General features: G+C 38.3%; 1 protein-coding gene across 2 annotated transcripts in view; it reads left to right on the plus strand.

Annotated features, from left to right (window-relative positions):
- RAB3GAP1 (RAB3 GTPase activating protein catalytic subunit 1) overlaps positions 1-19,886 on the plus strand; it is a 105,139-nt gene that overhangs the window by 72,980 nt on the left and 12,273 nt on the right. For both annotated transcript variants that reach the window (XM_006169717.3, XM_014584660.1), the window contains exons 12-19: positions 121-213; positions 671-840; positions 4,645-4,725; positions 5,592-5,764; positions 6,902-6,956; positions 7,110-7,481; positions 13,993-14,130; positions 17,393-17,620. In XM_006169717.3, the coding sequence (XP_006169779.1) occupies positions 121-213; positions 671-840; positions 4,645-4,725; positions 5,592-5,764; positions 6,902-6,956; positions 7,110-7,481; positions 13,993-14,130; positions 17,393-17,620 (1,310 nt within the window). The remainder of the gene's footprint in view (positions 1-120; positions 214-670; positions 841-4,644; positions 4,726-5,591; positions 5,765-6,901; positions 6,957-7,109; positions 7,482-13,992; positions 14,131-17,392; positions 17,621-19,886) is intronic.

Consider the following 19,886-nt stretch of genomic DNA (forward strand, 5'->3'; position numbering starts at 1 on the left):
ATGTTTCTCTTTCTGTCACATCTTAGTTAATAGCTTTTCTGAAAAGACATATTCTTTAATTTATAGGAATGATTTCTTTTAGTTAAGTATCAAAAATGAGTAACATTTTTTTCTGTGTAGGTGATTTTGTCACTGAATTTTTTAAAATTTGCCGACGAAAAGAGTCAACTGATGAAATTCTTGGGCGATCCACATTTGAAGAAGAAGGCAAAGGTGACCTGCTGTTTTTAAAATGTTACTTTTAGATGTCTTACTTCTTTTCTTTGGCCCATTTTCCAGTAACTTCTCATCCTTTTCTCATTTTGAATTAAGTTGGAGAAGCACGTTTTGATGGACTAGACTGTATCTCTCCAGGTTATATGTATAGCTTGTTAAGACATTAAGAGCATTTAATAAGTTCTTTACACCTGAAGGGTGAGGTATTTTAAAAAGCAGAATGTTAGAGGTTTATTTTTAAAGTCCCTTATGGAGAAATAATTTGTGCGACACCTTTGTAACTCATGCTAGCATGTGAGGCTGAACATGTGTATTAAAATTTTATAGTTCCAAGGTCATGTAACTGTGGTGAAAAGAGTAGCTAAAGTATTTTCTACAATCATCAATTTGCTTATCACTTTAAGCCTCCTAAGGTTTTAGATATAATGTGTATTCATTTCTATTCTTTTTATAGAAATTGCGGACATAACTCACGCTTTGTCTAAGTTGACAGAGCCAACGCCAGTTCCAATTCATAAGTTATCAGTCTCAAATATGGTACATACTGCAAAGAAGAAAATACGAAAACACAGAGGTGTGGAAGAGTCACCACTGAATAATGATGTCCTCAATACTATTCTCTTGGTAACTAGATGTTTTTTAAATTATATATCTACATGCATAACCATTTATTCACTATATATCCAGTCCCCTTTAAGTGGCAGATACGAATTGGGAATGTAAAGTGAGTAAAATAAAGTTTTCACATTCAGAGAATTCCCACTTGTGTAGTGGAAGGAGGGAAATTATAAGTATAGTATACCATGTTGCTGTAACAAGTCAGACAGAGGAGTTGCAAGAATGTAGCCAAGGGTGCATCTGTCTCTGTTGGGGCAGTGGGAATCAAGCAAGACTTTATAATGAGGGACACTTGAACCGAATCTTGAAGAAAAGGCTTGGGAACCAGCAGTTAGCGTAATGGCTATGTCGCTGGACTCCCACGTAGTCGACCGCGGTTCGCTTCCCGGACCCGGTGGCTTAAAACTCACGCTGGGCGCGTGTGCGTGCGTGCCCAAGATCCCGAGAGGAGAATGGAGGAGAAAGTATTGCGGTGTGACCATCCCCCCTGGGGGGTGATTTCTCGCTTTCTGTCTCTATGTCTGTCTCTGTCTGTCTGGTGAGTGCACGCGCCCTATAGTGAAAAAAACTCTCAAAAAAAAAAAAAGAAAAGAAGGCTTTAGGAGCAGAGAGATAGCAGAGGCCTGAGACCATTGCCGAGCAGTTGGCATTTTGTAGGGTGTTTTGCAGGGAGTGGCCAGGGAAAAGGCTAAAGAGGAAGCAGGTAACCTGACAGGGTGAAGTGCCGGATTTTATCTCACTGTTTAATACTGTTTTAAGCAGCACAATCAGAACTATATTTTTCAAGGTCCCTTTGACAACAGTCTCAGCTGGGGTAGGTGCCAGTGTGGTAGAATGAGGCTAGCCTGGGAGCCACGCTCCACCATGGTTTAATCCGGACTTGCTGCAAGACTTTGAACAAGTCAATTTTCTCATCTATAAAATGAGGCTAACTAAACCTTCTGAGATTGTTGTGAACATTAAAGGATCTCCTATGACAATGCCTGGTATATAATAGCCTTTTGATAAATAATAGCTATTTTTATTGTAATTATAGTTATAATCATACTGCTTGCAATTTGTACATTAAGGTAGTGTTGAGAAAGACCTTCAAGAGTAGTGTCAAAAAGAATACTGAACTTAGAAACTGGATATTAATCTTATTTCTCCATTTATCTGAGCAAGACTTTTTTAAAAATTTTTATTTATTCATTCATTTATTTTAATTTGACCAGAGAGAGACACAGAGAGAGAGAGAGAAAAGGAAAGGGAAAAAGCAAGCCACCAGGACTAGGACACGAACCTTGGTTGGCCATGTGGGAGTGTCCAGCACCTTAACCACTGCACCACCTGGTCCCCTGAACAAGACTCTTAACCAGATTTTTAGCTTAAATGTAAGATGTGGGCAGTGGTATTTCACACATGGTGGTATGAGAACAGGATCATGTTTGTAAATGGACATAATGTTGGCGCCTGGCACACAGTAGTTCCTCTAATTTTTAAAAATCTATTGAGTGGGGGCCAGCAAGTGGTGTGGTGGTTAAGGCACTGGACTCCCATATGACTGACCGTGGTTTGAGTCCCAGACCTGGAAGCTTGCTTTCTACTTTCCCTTTCTCTCTCTCTCTTTCTCTAGTCAAATTAAACAAATAATAATGATTGTGATAAATGAAGTAAAATAATCATTTTAAAAAAACCTGTTGAGCATGTTCTGTGATATGTGGCCAAGTATACATATTAAGTGAAACAAAAAAAACCTGTTGAGCATGTTCTGTAAAATGGGGCCAAGTATACATATTAAGTGAAACTACTAGTCAGTTCCACAAACCAATTGAGACGAGCAGGAAAAAAAGAGACTGAAAAAATATTTTGTAGATAAAAGGCCCCTTCTAAAAGAATGTGTCCTTGGGGTCAGCAGATGGCAAAGAGATTAAGATGGTTGGATCCCACATGGGCAATTACATGGTTTGAGTCTCAAACCTGGCAGCTTTGAAAAACATACATGCATGTGAATGTGCTCCCACAATCTTGAGAGAAGAGAATGTGGAGTGGCCATACCCCCCAGGAGGATACTTTTCCACTTTCCCTCTCTGTTTTTCTCTCTCTCTATCCCTGTCTCTGATGAGCTCATGCACCTTGTAGTGCAAAAACGTATCCTTGGAAATTTTATTCAGATTATATAGCTGAGTTGTCATAGACACTGAATTTACTTTTATGATAGCATGTGCATGAGAGAGGGGGACAAGGAGGGAGGGAGAGAGGAACACTTTCAGTGGGGTCTCATACTACAGACTCCTTTCTGTAGCCCTCCAATGCCTCAGGATCCTGGGTGCCCATTTTGTATGCTTGGCATGTTTTCAGGCTGATACGGGAATCTGAACCCACAGTTGACCAGCTTTGCAGGTTACTTGTGTTACTGCTGTACCACAGCTGCTGGACCAATTGAAGTTTCTTTTGTTTGTTTGTTTGTTTGGGTTTTTTTTTTAGTTTTTTTTTTTCTTTCTTTTTTGCTATAGGGCGCATGTGCTTGCCAGACAGACAGAGACAGAGAGACAGAAAGCAAGAAATCCACCCCCCAGGGGGGATGGCCACATTCTCCTCCATTCTCCTCTCGGGATCTTAGGGACGCACACACACGTGCCTGGCGTGAGTTTTAAGCCACCAGGTCCAGGACGTGAACCGCAGTTGACTACATGGGAGTCCCGCGACATAGCCATTACTCTAACTGCTGGTCCCCCAGTTGAAGTTTTTTGACCAGCCCTACACATGCATGTGTGCATTTGGGTATGCATGCACACACACAAACCATGTGGAAGAGATACATTGGTTATTACAGGCTTAGACTGCTTCCTACTTTAAAAAAAATTAATTCATTTTTTTCATGAGCAAGAGAGACACAGAGACAGCACCCGCAACAGGTCTTGATGCCATGATCTACCCCCATCTTCAGCCAGCCTTGGATCGTGGGCACTCTCTCCTGGTATACTCAGGGTGATCTCTGTAGGTGAACTCAGAAACCTTCTGTGTGGGTCTGCCTTGCAGTGCTGCATTTTATTGCTGTGCCATTGCTCAGCCCTTGCTTCCCACTTTTAAGGAGTATCTTATAAAATGGTTGTGTGTCTTGAATGCCATACCTGTAGTATTTGGTATTTGAAAACCTGTGGCTAATATAACTCTATAGATCCTTATCAGTATATTTACATTATATTTTATAGCTTTATCTTTTTAACAGTATTAACACTTTATAAAAATTTACTGGTGGGCCAGCAGATGGTGTGGAGGTTAAGATGGCTGGATCCCACATAGCTGGCTGGGCAGTTCAAGTCCCAGACCACGGCCTAAAATCATGCTGGGCATGAATAGAGGAGAAAAGATTACAGAATAGGTATCTCCCTCTGGGGGGGGTGATCTCTCACTTTCTCTCTCTCATAGGTATCTCCCTCTGGGGGGGTGATCTCTCACTTTCTCTCTCTCCTTGTTTCCAGTGAGTGCATGCCACCCTATGGGGAAAAAAGATTAATGGCCTTGGATGAGACCATGAAATCATAGTGAAAAGATTTTTCTTTATACTGTTCAACTCACATAATTTGATGGTTACTCTTAACAAAATGTTCTGATTTCTAAAATTGACTGGTTATTGAAGCTATGTGTATTTTTTAAGAAAAACTGAAAAAATTGAGAGTGTAGAACCAACTGGCTGATATACTAGGAATATTCCCATTCTAATAGCAGCACCATTTAAAAGTCAAATAGTGTCTATGTGAGTTAAAAAAAAATTAACCAAATAAGAAATGTAGTCTAACATGACTATTTTCTTCTCTTCCCCCTAAGTTCTTATTCCCTGATGCTGCTTCTGAGAAACAATTAGATGGAACCACTTCAACTGACAATAATCCTCCACCAGAAGACTATGTATGTTGATGTGGAATTCAGTTTTAAAGTGTATTTAATTTCTAGGGGTTTGCTATATTTCTAGTTTAGTAGCATAAGAAACATTTTATTTTCAAAATCACCTTTGAATAATCAAATGGAGATCATTGGCATGACTTGGATAATGAACTGCTACAGAACATTGGTATAGATATAACATATTTTCAGTGGTAACAGTTCTTTTGCAAATGGAAAACAGCATAAACATACAGTATCTAGTGATAGGATTTCCCTTTAAGTTTTTGTGAAATCATTATAATAGATTTTTCTCCATCGTTCAAAACCAGGCAGTGAGTAGGAAAACTCTTTAAAGATATAAAATGTTCATTTTCTTCTTATCCAAGTCTTAGAGAAATTGAGAAATGAGACTGTAAAAGACAGGTATTGCAGTATATCAGCTATTTTTAGTAGTTATAATTGAGAAGTAGGTTTCATTAGGTAAAGGGGAAAAGCTGAGACTTTTGTATTTTCAATTATACAGTTCTGAATTTATGGGTTTTTTTTTTTTTTTGAAAAGTGTTTCCTCACTTAATTATTAGAGATTTTTAAAACAACATATGAAATTTGGAATATATATATATTTTAATTCCACAGAAGAACTAGAAAGTTGTAACTTAATCCTCATTGAACTAATTCATTTCTTTGATTGTGGTAAAAATCTTGAAAACATGAAACTGCTTAAGAATAGTTTGAGAAGTAGTATGTTATTAGACTTGTGATAAAAGCTAGTTTTTTTTCCTAGGACAGGTTAGTTTTAGTATTAAAATCTCTCCCTACACACTATTTAATTATATGTGTAAAATATGTCATTAACTTGTTTTGCTTTGTTTCTGTTTTGTTAAATTTAGAGTCTCTACAATCAGTTCAAATCTGCACCATCTGACAGCCTAACTTACAAACTGGCTTTGTGTCTTTGTATGATCAATTTCTACCATGGAGGGTTGAAAGGAGTAGCCCACCTCTGGCAGGAATTTGTGCTAGAAATGCGCTTCAGATGGGAAAACAACTTTCTGATACCAGGGTAATAATTTCAATATCTGTGTGTTTAGACAGGATTTTTGCTTTTTAATAGACATTTGGCTTTTGACCCATTAATTTTCCATTTCTAGAAATCTGAGCTAAGAAACTGGTAAGAAACTTAGATATAATGTATGTTCATAGGTGTTTACTGCAGCAGATTTATGATGGGAAAAAGGCCAAACAACCTAAATATCAGAAATAAAATAATTAAGTAAATGTAATATTCTACAATGGAAATTTACAGGTCTGTTATACATTTTTCCCCAAGAATCTTTAATAACATAGAAAGATCAAGAAGCATATCGTATATGAGGGAGTATATCTGGCTGATCACTGGAACCTAGTAGCTTAGAACTAGAAGAGGCCGGGAGTTCTGTTGACAAAATGGAGTTGGAAGTTCTTATTATTCAAAGATCTACTATAATAACTGAAAAGAGAATATACAGACTATTTTGTCTATATTATGTGAAATATTGTGTGCTGGTAACTTCCTGGGGTGTATTTAGAGTCTTTTTCTCAGTTTAAGTTTTATTTTTTTCCTTTTTTTTAGGTTTTTGTCCTGTGGCACATGTACTCAGCAGAGACAGAGAGACAGGGAGAGGGAAAGAAATCATCCACTCTAGGGAGATGGCCTTTCCACAATCTCTTCTCCATTTTCCTCACAGGATTTGGGCATGAATGCACACATGCCTGGTGTGATTTTCAAGTAGGGGTGTCTGTGACTTAAACTACAGTTGGCGATGTCAGAATCCAGCACTTTAACCACCACTCCACCTACTGGCCCCATTTTAAGTTTTTATCATTCTGAAAGCTATAACTAATTTATTATTATGTTTTAAAATATCTATTATATTTGCCATTGGTGATTTGTGGACTAGGAAAATAAAGTATTGGATTGTCAGAAAAGTCATGATGCATTTTTTGCATATAAAAATATAGAAAAATACATATGACTATTCCAACAACCCAATAAATTTTTATCTTTTTATTGTATGTGCTCCTTCTCTGGAGCTCAGCTACTTTAATTATAGACATCTAGTTCTGATTATTTTTACCAATATACTTAAAGATTTTGGTAATATAAAAAAAAATGGAAACTATTTACTAAACTTTCTTTTCTTATTGCCTTATTTGATAGATTAGCCAATGGACCTCCAGATCTAAGATGCTGTTTACTACATCAAAAACTACAGGTAAAGATTTCTCAATAAAAAAATAAGTATGTGGTCTTTAATTATTATTTTAATTCTAAATATAGTAACAGGTTATATGATATTAAATATTTAGGCAGTAGATAGATATTCTTTAACTAATTTAGCTATGAATCTTATTTCTTTTTTCTTAAGATGTTAAATTGTTGCATTGAAAGAAAGAAGGCTCGTGATGAGGGGAAAAAGACAAGTGCTTCAGATAATGTAACAAATACATATCCAGGGGATGCTGGAAAGGCTGGAGACCAGTTGGGGGCAGATCATCTAAAAGATACTGAAAAGGAGAAAGGAGAAGTGGGAAAGTCTTGGGATTCTTGGAGTGACAGCGAAGAAGAATTTTTTGAATGCCTAAGTGATACTGAAGAACTCAAAGGAAATGGACAAGAGAGTGGCAAGAAAGGAGGACCTAGGGAGATGGCAAACTTAAAGCCAGAAGGACGACTCCACCAGCATGGGAAGCTTACATTGCTGCATAATGGAGAACCTCTGTACATTCCAGTAACGCAGGTAATATACACGGCTCTTTCTACATTAATTTCTTTGTTTTGTTGTTTATATAACTTAAACCTGGTTGGAAATTATTGCTTTGGGTAGGAGAAATTTTTAAGGAAGTCTGTGTTTAAAGATTTTTAGATTTGAGATCATCTCATGCTCTAATGGTTAAAGGAGCCAGATCCCACAGCTGATCATGCCATTTGAATTCTGGCCTTGGCAGCTTGAAAAACATGCTGGGTATCTGTGAATGTGTGCCCAAAATCCTAACAGAATGGACAGGCAGAGGGGAAGAGATCAAGATGTGACTATGCCCCATTGTGAGGTGCTTTCTCCCTCTCCCTCTGTTTTTCTCTCGAGCGTGCATGTGACCTCTGGCAAAACAAAAAAATAAAAATAAACTTTTGGGATTTCCAGGTCACCATTTCTGAAATTTCTGAAGCATTTGAAAGTCTAAGTAGATAGTAGCTCATCATTTATAAGGTGACCTTTTTTTTAAGAGAAATTTTTGCTATCGGGTATGTGTGCTCACTGGAGAGACAGAAAAAGAAATCACTCCCCCCCCACCCCCCAAAGGCGATGGCCATGTTGTAATCCCTTCTCCAATCTCCTCTTGGGATTTTGGGCATGCATGCATATGTGCCCAGAGTGAGTTTGAAGCCACTCGATCTGGGACTCGAACTGTAGTCGGCCATGTGGGAGTCTAGCAACGTAACCATTACACCATCTGCTGATTACACAATCTGTTATTTTTTAAACTTAGTACTTGAGTGTTTAAAAAACAAAATTCAAAAATATGGAAGGGAAAGAAAAATAAAAATCTTTCAATTATATGACTAGTTTTTAATCTGTTCAAAAATTCAGTACGAAGTGATTTTATGCCATTAGTTTGTAGAATAGCAACAACTGAACATTTGAGGAAGAACAATGGTTTTTGTTAAATAATATGTGAACATATTTTATTGTGAAAAATCAATCTAGAAAAAGTGAAAGCCACCATCCAGAACCTTCATTCCTAGAAGTAACCACTATTATTGAATTGAGTCATAGTTCTCATACATAATCCTAGCTAGCTAAGAAGGCTGGGGGAGGATTATAGCATGAGATTCTCCTAAGGGTACTTATTTCTCTCTCTCTCTCTCTCTCTCTGTCCCACTCATGGAAAAAGAAATAAGCAAATCATTAAAAAAGAGCAAATTATTAGTTATTTCATTATTAAACTTTAATGCTAGATACCAAGTGTATAATGTTTCTAATCTTGTTATTAAGTATATGGTTGGTATTAAGGCCTTTGTATAGGCCTGGGTTTTAGGACCTAGCAGAAGTTGGATTTATGTCTGGCACCACCATTAACAGTTTTGCTAGTATAAGGCTCCTTTCTGAGCCTTGTTTTTCTCATCTTCAAAAATTATAAGTTCATTTGCATTTTTTAGAATTTTATGTAAATTAAATAGCATAATGTATATATTTTTAAAGACAGGGGCCCACCATGCTGCAGTCCTCTTTCCTTAGCTCTCTAGCTGCTTTCACAACCAGCCCATTTTATTTTAAATAATTATTTTATCTTATCTTTATTTATTTATTTAATTTTTATATTAGTTTGACCAGAGGTGAAGAGAGAGAAAGAAAGAGAGAGAAACTAAGCCGCCAGGCCCTGGACTTGAACCGTGGTCAGCCATGTGGGAGTCCAGCGCCCTTAACCACCACGCCACCTGCTGGCCCCCAACACAAATGGCCCTTTTAAGACAGGGTCTTGTCATGCTACCCAGGCCAACCCTCAGCTTGAGATCTGCCTTCCCCAACTCTGGAGCTTCTGGGATTGCAGGTGCATGTCACCATGACCAATCATTACGTTATATCAGGATATTAAACCCAGATCTCCCATGGGGGTCCGAGCCTGCAGAGCACAACATCTTTGCACCATGTGCCACTGTGCTTGGACCCACATATATTTTTGTATGTGAATTCTTTCAGCCTAATTATTTTAAGATTCGTGCATATCATTGTATGTGTTAATACATCATTTTTATTGTTTTCCATTGCCTGAGTATACCACAGTTTGTTTACCCATTGAGTCATAACTTTTCTCTTTTTAAAAAAGAATGATTTTATTTTATTATTCTTTTTTAGTTTGACCAGTGAAAAAGAGAGGGAAAGTGAGAAAGCAAGCTGCCAGATTTGGGACTTGAACCGCGGTCTGCCATGTGTGAGTCTAGCAGCGCCTTAAACACTACGCCACCTACAGGCCCCTCACTTTTCTTTTTTTCTTATTTTTTTATTAGATTTTTTGCTATAGGGTGCAGTACATTCACCAGAGAGAGAGAGAGAGACAGAAAGTGAAAAATCACCCCCCTCCCCCAAGGGAGATGGCCACACCACATTCCCTTCTCTTCCATTCTCCTCTTGGGATTTTGAGCATGCACACACAAAATGCATGGCTTACTTTTTTTTTTTTTTTTTTTGAAAGTTTTTTTCTTTTGTATGTCAAAGAGACGGTGCCTCCATTAGGGCCTTCATGCTTTAATCAACCCCCCAGCTTTGGCCAACAACAGATCATGGGCATGTGTGTGCCTGGCTTACTCAGAGTGGTCTCAAGATATGACCCATGTGGAACCTTTCCACATGGGTCAGCCTTGCAAGGTGCTGGGTTTTACCTTCGTGCCCCAAAGTTTATCCACTCATTTTTTTCTTCTTTTTAAAATTTGCTATAGGGCATATATACTCACTGGAGAGGGAGGAAGTGGGAGGCAGTAATTGAGAGAGAGAGAGAAAGAAAGAGAGAGAGAGAGAGAGAGAGAAAGCACCCGTTTCCTCGCCCCAGGAAGGATGACCACATCACAATCCCTTTTCCTCAATTTTCCTCTTGGGATTTTGGGCACTGATAGACATGTACCCAGTGTGTTTCAAGCTCCTGGGTTTGGGACTTGGACTGTGCTGTTAGCCATATGTGATCCAGCTACCTTCACCACCACGCCACCAGCTGGGACTATTCATTCATTCCTAATGAACATTCCGAAAAATGAGTATAACAAAACTTGGGCAGTAATGGATATACTCATTATTTTCATCGTGATGATCGTTTCATGGGCATAAACATACGCTAAAACTTAACCAAATATACCCTTTAAATTATGGTACATTAATCATAATTCAGTAAAACTGTTAAAAAAGGTATCATATGATCAGTGCTTAACAAGGAAGAAAAAAATCCATTTCCATTTCTATCTCGTTCTAACATATCTGCAGTTTAAAAACCTGACCTGTTAATTTGTTTAATGATCAAATATTATGTACCTTAAAAGCAGTGATAGTTTGTATTACTATGGTTTATTCAGGATGAAATCACACATCATATTTGAAAGCCCTTGGTATGTAAATGTTCAGCAAAGGTTAATTTTTTTGTATCCTTTTCCTCCCATTTTTAATTAATAGTAATTCTAGGTTGGCCTGTGGCCTACATGTTAAGGGAAGCCATATTCTATATGGTTGACTGCAGTTCAAATCCCAATCATGAATGGCTTAAAAAAACATACTGAGCATGTGTGTGTATGCTGTGAATCCTGGCAAGATGGTAAAATGGAGGAAAAGAGATTGCTGTGTGACCAAGCCCTATTGCAGGGTGCTTTTTCCTTCTTCTCTTTCTCGGTTTCTCTCTCTGGCGAGTACATGTGTGGTCTGACAATTAAAAAAAAATAGTAACCCCTGTTATTGATCAGTCAGTTTTATATTTGTTTCCTTGGTTTAACTGGGTTAATAAAAAGTCTGAGAAAGTTGCTCTGGAAGCGCAGACTTTTTCTTTCTTAAAACAAAACAAAACAAAACAAAAAACACCTTAATGTAGTGCTTTATTTTTCTTCAAAATATTATGTCCCCTTATTTATTTCAGACACTTGAATTTATGGCCTAAATGTAGACTTACTTAAAACTTATTTTTCTTCCAATATGTGTCTTACATATTTAGAAATTAGTTTATATTTTACTTTTAGGTAGATGTAGGCAAATTTCTAGTACATTTTACTTCTGACTTTGAAGTTAATTTTATTTAAATTATAACATTATATATGTAGTTACATGAAATGTTTGGAATTCAAAATGAAAAGAATAATAAAGCTCTATATGGATACTTGCTTCATAAGAATTCAAATACACTCTGTATTCTATTCATGTAAACTTAATTCATCCTAAGTTTATGGCTAGAAAAAGCTTAAAATTTTTACTCAGTATTCTAGAATAGGACTAGAAACCTGGAGAATCTGACGAGACGATCCTTCGCTAGTGAACTGGAACCAAGCTGGTGTTCTTAAAACTTGTATTGAACAGATGTTCTGGGTTCTCTTTTCAGTTAAGCACTTGGTAGTTTTGAACTAGGTGATTTCAGCCATGTTTCTTCATTTTGCACCTCAGTTTCACCATCTGTACCTGCCCTGACGCACTTGGCAGTGATCACGTGAGATCCTGTATATGAGGAGGTGTCGGCATATTCAGAAGGAGTGTATTCTTGGGACCAGCAGTTAGCGTAATGGCTATGTCGCTGGACTCCCACGTAGTCGACCACGGTTTGAGTCCCGGACCCGGTGGCTTGAACTCACGCCAGGCGCGTGTGCATGCGTGCCCAAGATTCCAAGAGGAGAATGGAGGAGAACGGGTTGCGGCGTGGCCCCCCCCCCGGGGAGTGATTTCTTGCTTTCTGTCTCTCTGTCTCTCTCTGTCTGGCGAGCGCACGCGCCCTATAACAAAAACCTCTCAAAAAAAAAAAAAAGGAGTGTATTTGTATATGAAACTATGATCCTCATTCTGCTTGCTGCTTATCCCCATGCCATGTCCTCTGTGTGCAGGCGACTTGGGAGTTCCAGGTGAGAGGGGTAATCAGTGTTCTCTCAATATCCTCTGCCTTCTTCCTACCCTATGATTCCAGGATTATAAACCAATGAAAAATAGCTCCTTTTCATAGAAGGAATGAAGGCTCATGTTCTTGGGTGTTCTTCATCAGAGATTCATGTAATTTGTAAACTTCACTGAAATATGTCAAAGAAACGTAGAATATGAAACTTATATTCTAAGTATTTTGTCTTTAACTGCTAGAGCATGTTCCAGGATCTACTTGTCATAACAATGAGTCACAGAAAGATTTAGTGCTGGTCCAAGGTTGCAGAGTTCGGATTCAAACACAGGCATGTTATCTCTGAAGCCTAAGCTCCTAACCATGATGCTGTATTGCCTAATTATTATTCAGTCCTGAATATTAGTGTGAGACTTTTCCTTTATCTGGTCTCCCTTCCTTCCCTTCCTTCCTTCTTTTAATTTGTCTTCCGGCACATATGCTAACTGGAGATAGGCAGAGACTGGAGAGGGAAAGTGAGAAAGCGTGCCCCAGGGGGATGACCATGCCATAATTCCTTGTCTTCCATTCTCCTTCTGGGATTTTGGGAACACATGCATATACATCCCCCAGTGTGTTTTCAAGCCTCTGGGTCTGGGATTCTAGCCATGAAACACACAGTTGGCCATAGGGCTTCGCCACCTTAACCACCATCTGGCTGGCCCATTGGTGTGAAACTTTTACTTAGTAGTTGTTGGGTAATTAAAAGTGATGTATGATCATTGTACAGAAAACAAAAAAACTTGTAATTCCATAACCAGAGATGACCAATATAGAAGCACTAAATCTTTCTGTGACTCATTGTTATGACAAGTAAATCCTGTAACATGCTCTAGCATATTCCTCACATTTTTTTCTAATATTGAACCATTTCTGGGACCAGCTGATGGCATAATGGTTACATCACTGGACTCCCACATAGTTGACTGTGGTTCGAGTCCCAGACCCAGTGACTTAAAAACTCAACACTGGGCTCATGTGCATATGTGCATGCCCAAAATCCCAAGAGGAGACTGAAGGAGGAAGGATTGTGGAATGGCTATCCTCCCTGGAGGGTGACTTATCACTTTCTGTGTCTCTGTCTCTGCCTGTCTGGTGAGCGCATGTGCCTAAAACAAAAATCCCTTGGGGAAAAGAAAAAATTGAACCATTTCCATTATTTATAATAAAATCCTTGTTGAAACTAGTGTTGAAATAATGGGTGAAGTCTTTTAAGTTCATGGAAGTATATACTATGACAAAAGCATTAGAAAGAGATTTCAAAATTTTTTATACCAAAATAAAATCATATGTTAATTCTATTTTTCTATGAACATTTTTAGATCTCATATATAATAGTATTAGGACTTCATTTCCTTATCATTGAAAGGCAGGAAAATGTTCAGTGGGCCCAAATTCCTCTCTTATGTATCACTTCGTGTCAAGGAAAACATGGTAATCTTATCTGTGAGGAAGAAGAGGCCTGACAGTCATATGTATTCTTCTTAATTTGATACTTTTTAAAATATAAGTTTTGAAAAACTTGTGCATTGCTCTGAATTCTTTCTAATGTATATCTTTTCTGAAATGTTGTCTTTATTCTATTTTTATAGTTCTGCCTAGGCTAAAAAAGACTGTTTGTGAGCTTTGTCCTTTTGTGCTTCACAGGAACCAGCACCTATGACAGAAGATCTGCTAGAAGAGCAGTCTGAGGTTCTAGCTAAATTAGGTACATCGGCAGAAGGGGCTCACCTTCGAGCACGCATGCAGAGTGCCTGTCTGCTCTCAGATATGGAGTCTTTTAAGGTAGGTCACACTTTAGAACTCTGGAGTCTATTGTGAGCTATTCTGAGATGAAACTGTACAAGTCACTCTATAAAGTAGTAGGAAGACCTATATGTCTTTTAAAAAGCATTTGGATTTTGTTAGTAGTTAAAATACCCTGCCTCCATCCCCCAGAGGACATAGTCAACCTTGTTTCTTAAGCTTTCTAAAGGAAAAGAACCAGTCTGTTATTAATGGTTGAAAGTAGAGAGCTGAATAATTTCTATATGTATGTTGGCATGCTTTCTTCCTGGTATGTGTTCAGCCAATTTAATGTGGGTCTTGTAGGAAACCCCTAGGATTTAATGTGGGTTGCTTTACTCGGTGACCTCTGTGTGCCTTCTGTGTGTCTTACTCTGTGAATAGATCAGTAAATGAAGTGTTTACCCTCAGTTGGTAATGTTGTAGAGGGAGATAAGTAATCATGTTAGGTGTTATGTTCTTTTATGATGGCAAGGTCAAAAAGGTGATGGACTCCTGAGTGGTTCATGGATAGTTTTTCAGAAGAGCTGCCACTTAGATGAGTAAGACATTTGCTACCTGAAAAAAAATATTTTAGACTTAGATACAAATCTATAACTAAGACATGTAGGCTTAGGAACTGGTGACATTTGGCTTATTAGCTTAAAAAACTCAGATAAAAAGGACTTTTGTTTTTGAATGATTTCTTATTGAGCATTAAGACAAGTCTATATATATATTAAAAACCCCAGTGGGTAGCACAGGGGGCCACTGGGCTTCCTTCCTTTTGCTGGCACTCCTACCTGTCTCCTAGGCCCAGACTTTCTTCCTTTACTTGCTGCTACCTGTGATGGCCTCTTCCAAGTTCTGCTTCTGTGCTATGTAGGCCAGCTGAATTTGATTTTTCTCTGAAAAACTTGTGCATTCTTTGAAACACAAACACCCCAAAGCACTATGCCACTTTCGTCCTTCTCTGCTAGCAGTCCTAGTGACAGTAAGAGATTTTTTTTTATTCCCTGCTTATTTTCCTCGACTTTACTAAAAGGAAAAAAGTTTTAGAAAATCTCTTAAAAGCTATATATTTTCCTTGGGACTAAAAAGAGAAACTCTGTAAGTTCTTTTCTTCTGTGAGACAAGAACGAGGTATGTATTGCTTTAAAACAAATAGTTGGTATAGTGGATAGAGATGCCATTTGTCTCACAGGGCATGTGTAAAACCAGAACAGTAGAAAAGAGAACTGGCCTAGGGTATGTGTATACCGTGGGAAGTCCCAGCCTCCATGGCAGCTGTTTTCCACCTGAACTCTCACCGCCTTCACCTTCCTCTGTCCTTGTCTTGCCAGTGTCTTTGCAGAGGCCCATATGAGAGGAAATTCCAAATGGGAACTGCGAAGTTCCCTATAGAAACTTAATGGTCCCACATGGAAGGGTTCTGTATAGTTCCTTTAATACTGTGCTTCAGCAAAACTGGGCACCTACAAATCTTTAATAACACTCCTAGAAAATAGTTTGTATTTCAAGTAGCCAAGTTCTACATCTGCCATTTGGGATTCAGATAATATATTTAAGGAAATATATAGTCACTCTAAAATAGACATAGTTGTCTTTCCCTTTTTATGTAGGGTTACTTAGTATTTTGGCCTTGAGAGGGTCCCGAGAGCTTGGGATAGATGCTAATGTGTTCCTGAAGTACCTACCCTTCACAATTTCAGGACAGAGCCTGTTCTGCAGCATGCCCTTTTGGTACCTACAGTGAAAAGGAGATAAGCCATAGCTGAAGTGGGTCTTGACTCTCTCCTGGTTTCTATATATTCAGCCTCAGACAATCAGGAGGAAGAATTCTGGTGTAAAATGTCTTTCTTTAATATATTGGGTAGTCGGGGGACCAGCAGTTAGCATAATGGCTATGTCGCTGGACTCCCCCGTAGTCGACTACGGTTCGCGTCCCAGACCCGGTGGCTTAAAACTCACGCCGGGTATGTTTGCGTGTATACTCAAGAGCCCGAGAGGAGAATGGATTGCGGCGTGGCCATCCCCTCTAGGGGGTGATTTCTTGCTTTCTGTCTCTCTGTCTCTCTCTCTCTGTCTGGCGAGCGCACAAGCCCTATAGCAAAAACCTCTCAAAAAAAAGAAAGAAAAAAATATATATATATTGGGTTGTCGGAAAGGTCGTGACATATTTCTTCTTTGTTTTTCTATGCAAAAATGCATCATGACCTTTTTGATGACCCAATATAATGCAGGAGTTGAAGATTATTTTCTTTTGAAATTCTCCTCAAGGCCATGTGTTTCTTGAGATATTTTTGTGTAGATGTGGTGTTACCTGTTAAGATGCAGATCTTTGTGTATGAATCCTTTAAGTCACTGAGTGTTGCTCACAACAGTTATTTGTTGCATGGACCAGGCCTAGCCTTTAGAAATTTTCTTGTTTGTAGACTGTGAAAGCCCTTCCTTTGATTCTTCATTTCCTAAGGGGGATTTCCTACATTGTAGGGATGGTTAAGCTGGTAGCTGTTGAGCTCAGTGAGGAGAAAAGGACACATTTGACAGACTGTTTTTGTCACTTTGGTTTTCACGCCATCCCTTCATACTCTCCCAGTACATTGCTGGACACTTCTGCAAGGAAGTAGGATCACTGAAAGATTTTTGGCATGTGTCATTGTTGAGTCTATGAAATTATCCACTGGATAAAACCTGAATCAATTTGGTTCCAGAAGCCTGAAAAACAATCATTTAAATCTCAGTTCCTTAACAGCACAAATCCAATTTATATGATAGTGATTTGTTATATGAGGCACAAGAATTTGATAGCTGCATAGAACATTTTTGAGGTTACCTGATATTTATTGCAGTACTGATATTGATTTATTGAGGAAAAGAAGAGCAGAACTTTTCCATCGTTGTATTGCGTCTCTCATCGTGATGTGTATTATTTAATTTACTTGATTTGGGCTTAATTGCTGCTTTTTGAAGTATTGAGTAATTATTATACTATAATTTTAAACTAAGGTATGTAAATTATAATCTGTTAATGAAAATTGTTTTCACGTTACATCAAGTTATTTCTAAATTTATTGAATGAAAATGTTTTCTTTGTCTATAAAACTGAGACAGCAACAATAAAATAATTTTGATACTATGTTTGACCTTTTTTTAACCAAATTCATTTTACATAATATATTAAAATGGTAGGCTTTTTGTGAAATTACTAATATGATTTTGCAAGTAGACTTTTCAGTAACTGATTTTTATTTGTATCTGGGGATTTTGGGCCTTATTTTAGGCAGCTAACCCAGGTTGTTTTCTGGAAGATTTTGTGCGGTGGTATTCACCCCGGGATTACATTGAAGAGGAGGTGATTGATGAAAAGGGCAATGTGATTCTGAAAGGAGACCTAAGTGCCCGAATGAAGATCCCAAGCAACATGTGGGTAGAAGCGTGGGAAACAGCTAAACCAATTCCTGCTAGAAGGCAAAGGAGACTCTTTGATGATACCCGGGAAGCAGAAAAGGTAACTGAGGTTTGGGTCTCTCCTACTAAACTAACTATTGTTGCATTTTAGAAATTATCATAGTACGTATTTGGGTCTCTGATACTAGACTGATTATTGTTGTGGCATTCTAGAAATCATCATAGTACATAAGAGCTTTGGACACACTTGAGAAGCAAAGCATTGAAATTCACTGAGTCTTTTTATATATCTTGTATTCACATTTAAGATTTTAGAGCTATTTGCAAATAGGCCAAGAGAGGCATGCATAGTTTATGTGGAATGCTTCCCATTACATTGCCCTGCAGTGTATGTCAAAACATTAAAGCTGGCCGTGTCTTTTCTTTCTTTCTTCCTTTTTTTAAAAATTGCCAGAGGGCACATGTGCTCATGGGAGTGAGCAACCATACCCCATGGGGCATGGTCATACTGCAGCCCTTTTTTCATCTCTTCTTCTATTTGGGCATGTACCACATGTGCCCAACATGTTTCTCAAGTTGTTGGGTCTAGGCCTGAAACCATGTGATTGGTCACATGGGATCCAGTTGCTTAACCACTTGGCCATGGAGCCAGCCTGGGTGTATCTTTTGTCTTGGCAGTTCTCCTACCAAAAAAAATTTTTAAGGAAATAATGAGAAAGATCACACAAAGATCTATGTATATAAATGATTTTCAATAAAGTTCTTTAATGAAAGTAGAAACCAACCAAAATTTCCAAAAATAAGTGTTTGGCTCAATAGATTATGGTATAGCCATTTAGCAAGAAAGAAGGCAGCCAAGAAAATGAAAATGGGGTAAGAGTAAAAGGAGTTGGAGAGAAAGTAGTAGAAATGAAAGATAATACATTTGGAGTTCCGGAGAATAGTGGCACCTGCCTGATACAAAATTGCCCTGCATATCCTCCGAAACCTCCTTCAGCCCCACCAAAAACTCCTGTGAAATCAATACATAGAATAAATAAATTTATCCCTTTAGCATTACTAGGAGGTAGAGATTACAGTGATCTTCAAATTACAAGGAGAGAAATAAGCTGAAGGTCAGTGGAGCTCTCATTACTGGAAGCCTCTGGATGTAGTGAGCGGGGGTAAGGAGTCTTGAGAAAAAGAGCCAAGAAATACTGAGGAGTTAGACTAAGTACAAAGTAACCAGAAGGAGCCTCACACTGTGCCAGCATACTGAACATAGTAGGGCTTGGTAGTTCACAGCACTAGCTCTAGCAAGGGGGACCAAATACAAAGAGGACAAAAGTAGAGCCTTGGGGAGAATCAGATACATGAAGAAGAAATGGTACCCCTTGGAAGTAAAGCAGTGAAGGAAAAGTAGAGAGGTGAAAGTTAAGGATCCTGCAGACACGAAAGAGAAACAAGATAATCCCCCTCTAGCTCCCACTGTCTATTAAAGAAACTGCCCCAGAGGGCACGGCACCTTCAAGCTGCATGACAGTACTAGGGAGAGGAAAGAGCAGGCCACACCCATACAAAACTACTTTTAAAAAGCAAGAAACACAGACTAGGTAATTTTAGCTCATGAAGCTACTTCTCAGAAAATTGGCCATAAAGCAGAAGAAAATTATCCAAACTGAATCAGATATCCACAAACAATTATAGAGTACAGGAAAAAGCATGTGTACTCAGAAATACTAAAACTGAGCAGAAATCGACCAAAAAAAACCCCAGAAAGAAATGGAACCATAGCTGATTTGACTCAGAACAGAGCTAGAATAAAAAACAGTCACATAAAAAAATGAAGACAAAATTGCAAGGGGCTCAAGAGAGAATATTTAAATGGAATAAAAGGCACTGAAGAAAAGCAATAAGGCAGCTAAAAAAATGAAAATGGGATAAGAGTAATAGGAGTTGGAGAGAAAGTAGTAGAAATGAAAGATAAGAAAAATAGGAATAATAATTATTTTATTAATGTCCTTGAAGGAGAAAAATCAGAATACTAACAACTAATATTTAAAATTTTAATCCATGAAAACCCAAATTTACATATTGAAAGATCTCACTGGGTACAGGGGAATATGTACACACACATATGGAGAGAGACAGAGAGAAAGAAAGAGAGAGAGAGAGGGGAAAAGTGAGAAAGCAAGCCATCAAGTCCAGGACTCGAACAGTAGTTGGCCATGTGAAGGTATAGCATGTGGGCCCACCATACCACCTGCTGAGCCCAAAAAAGGACTTTTAACATGTTACTCTCAATACAGGACAGTTAAGTGGACAAAACTAAAGAACAATCTAAACAAGATAATCACTTAGGTCGACCTTTTACATGGATATCAAAC

This window comes from Tupaia chinensis, unplaced genomic scaffold (genome assembly GCF_000334495.1).
Source record: "Tupaia chinensis unplaced genomic scaffold, TupChi_1.0 Scaffold147433_1, whole genome shotgun sequence".
Lineage (NCBI taxonomy): Eukaryota > Metazoa > Chordata > Mammalia > Scandentia > Tupaiidae > Tupaia > Tupaia belangeri.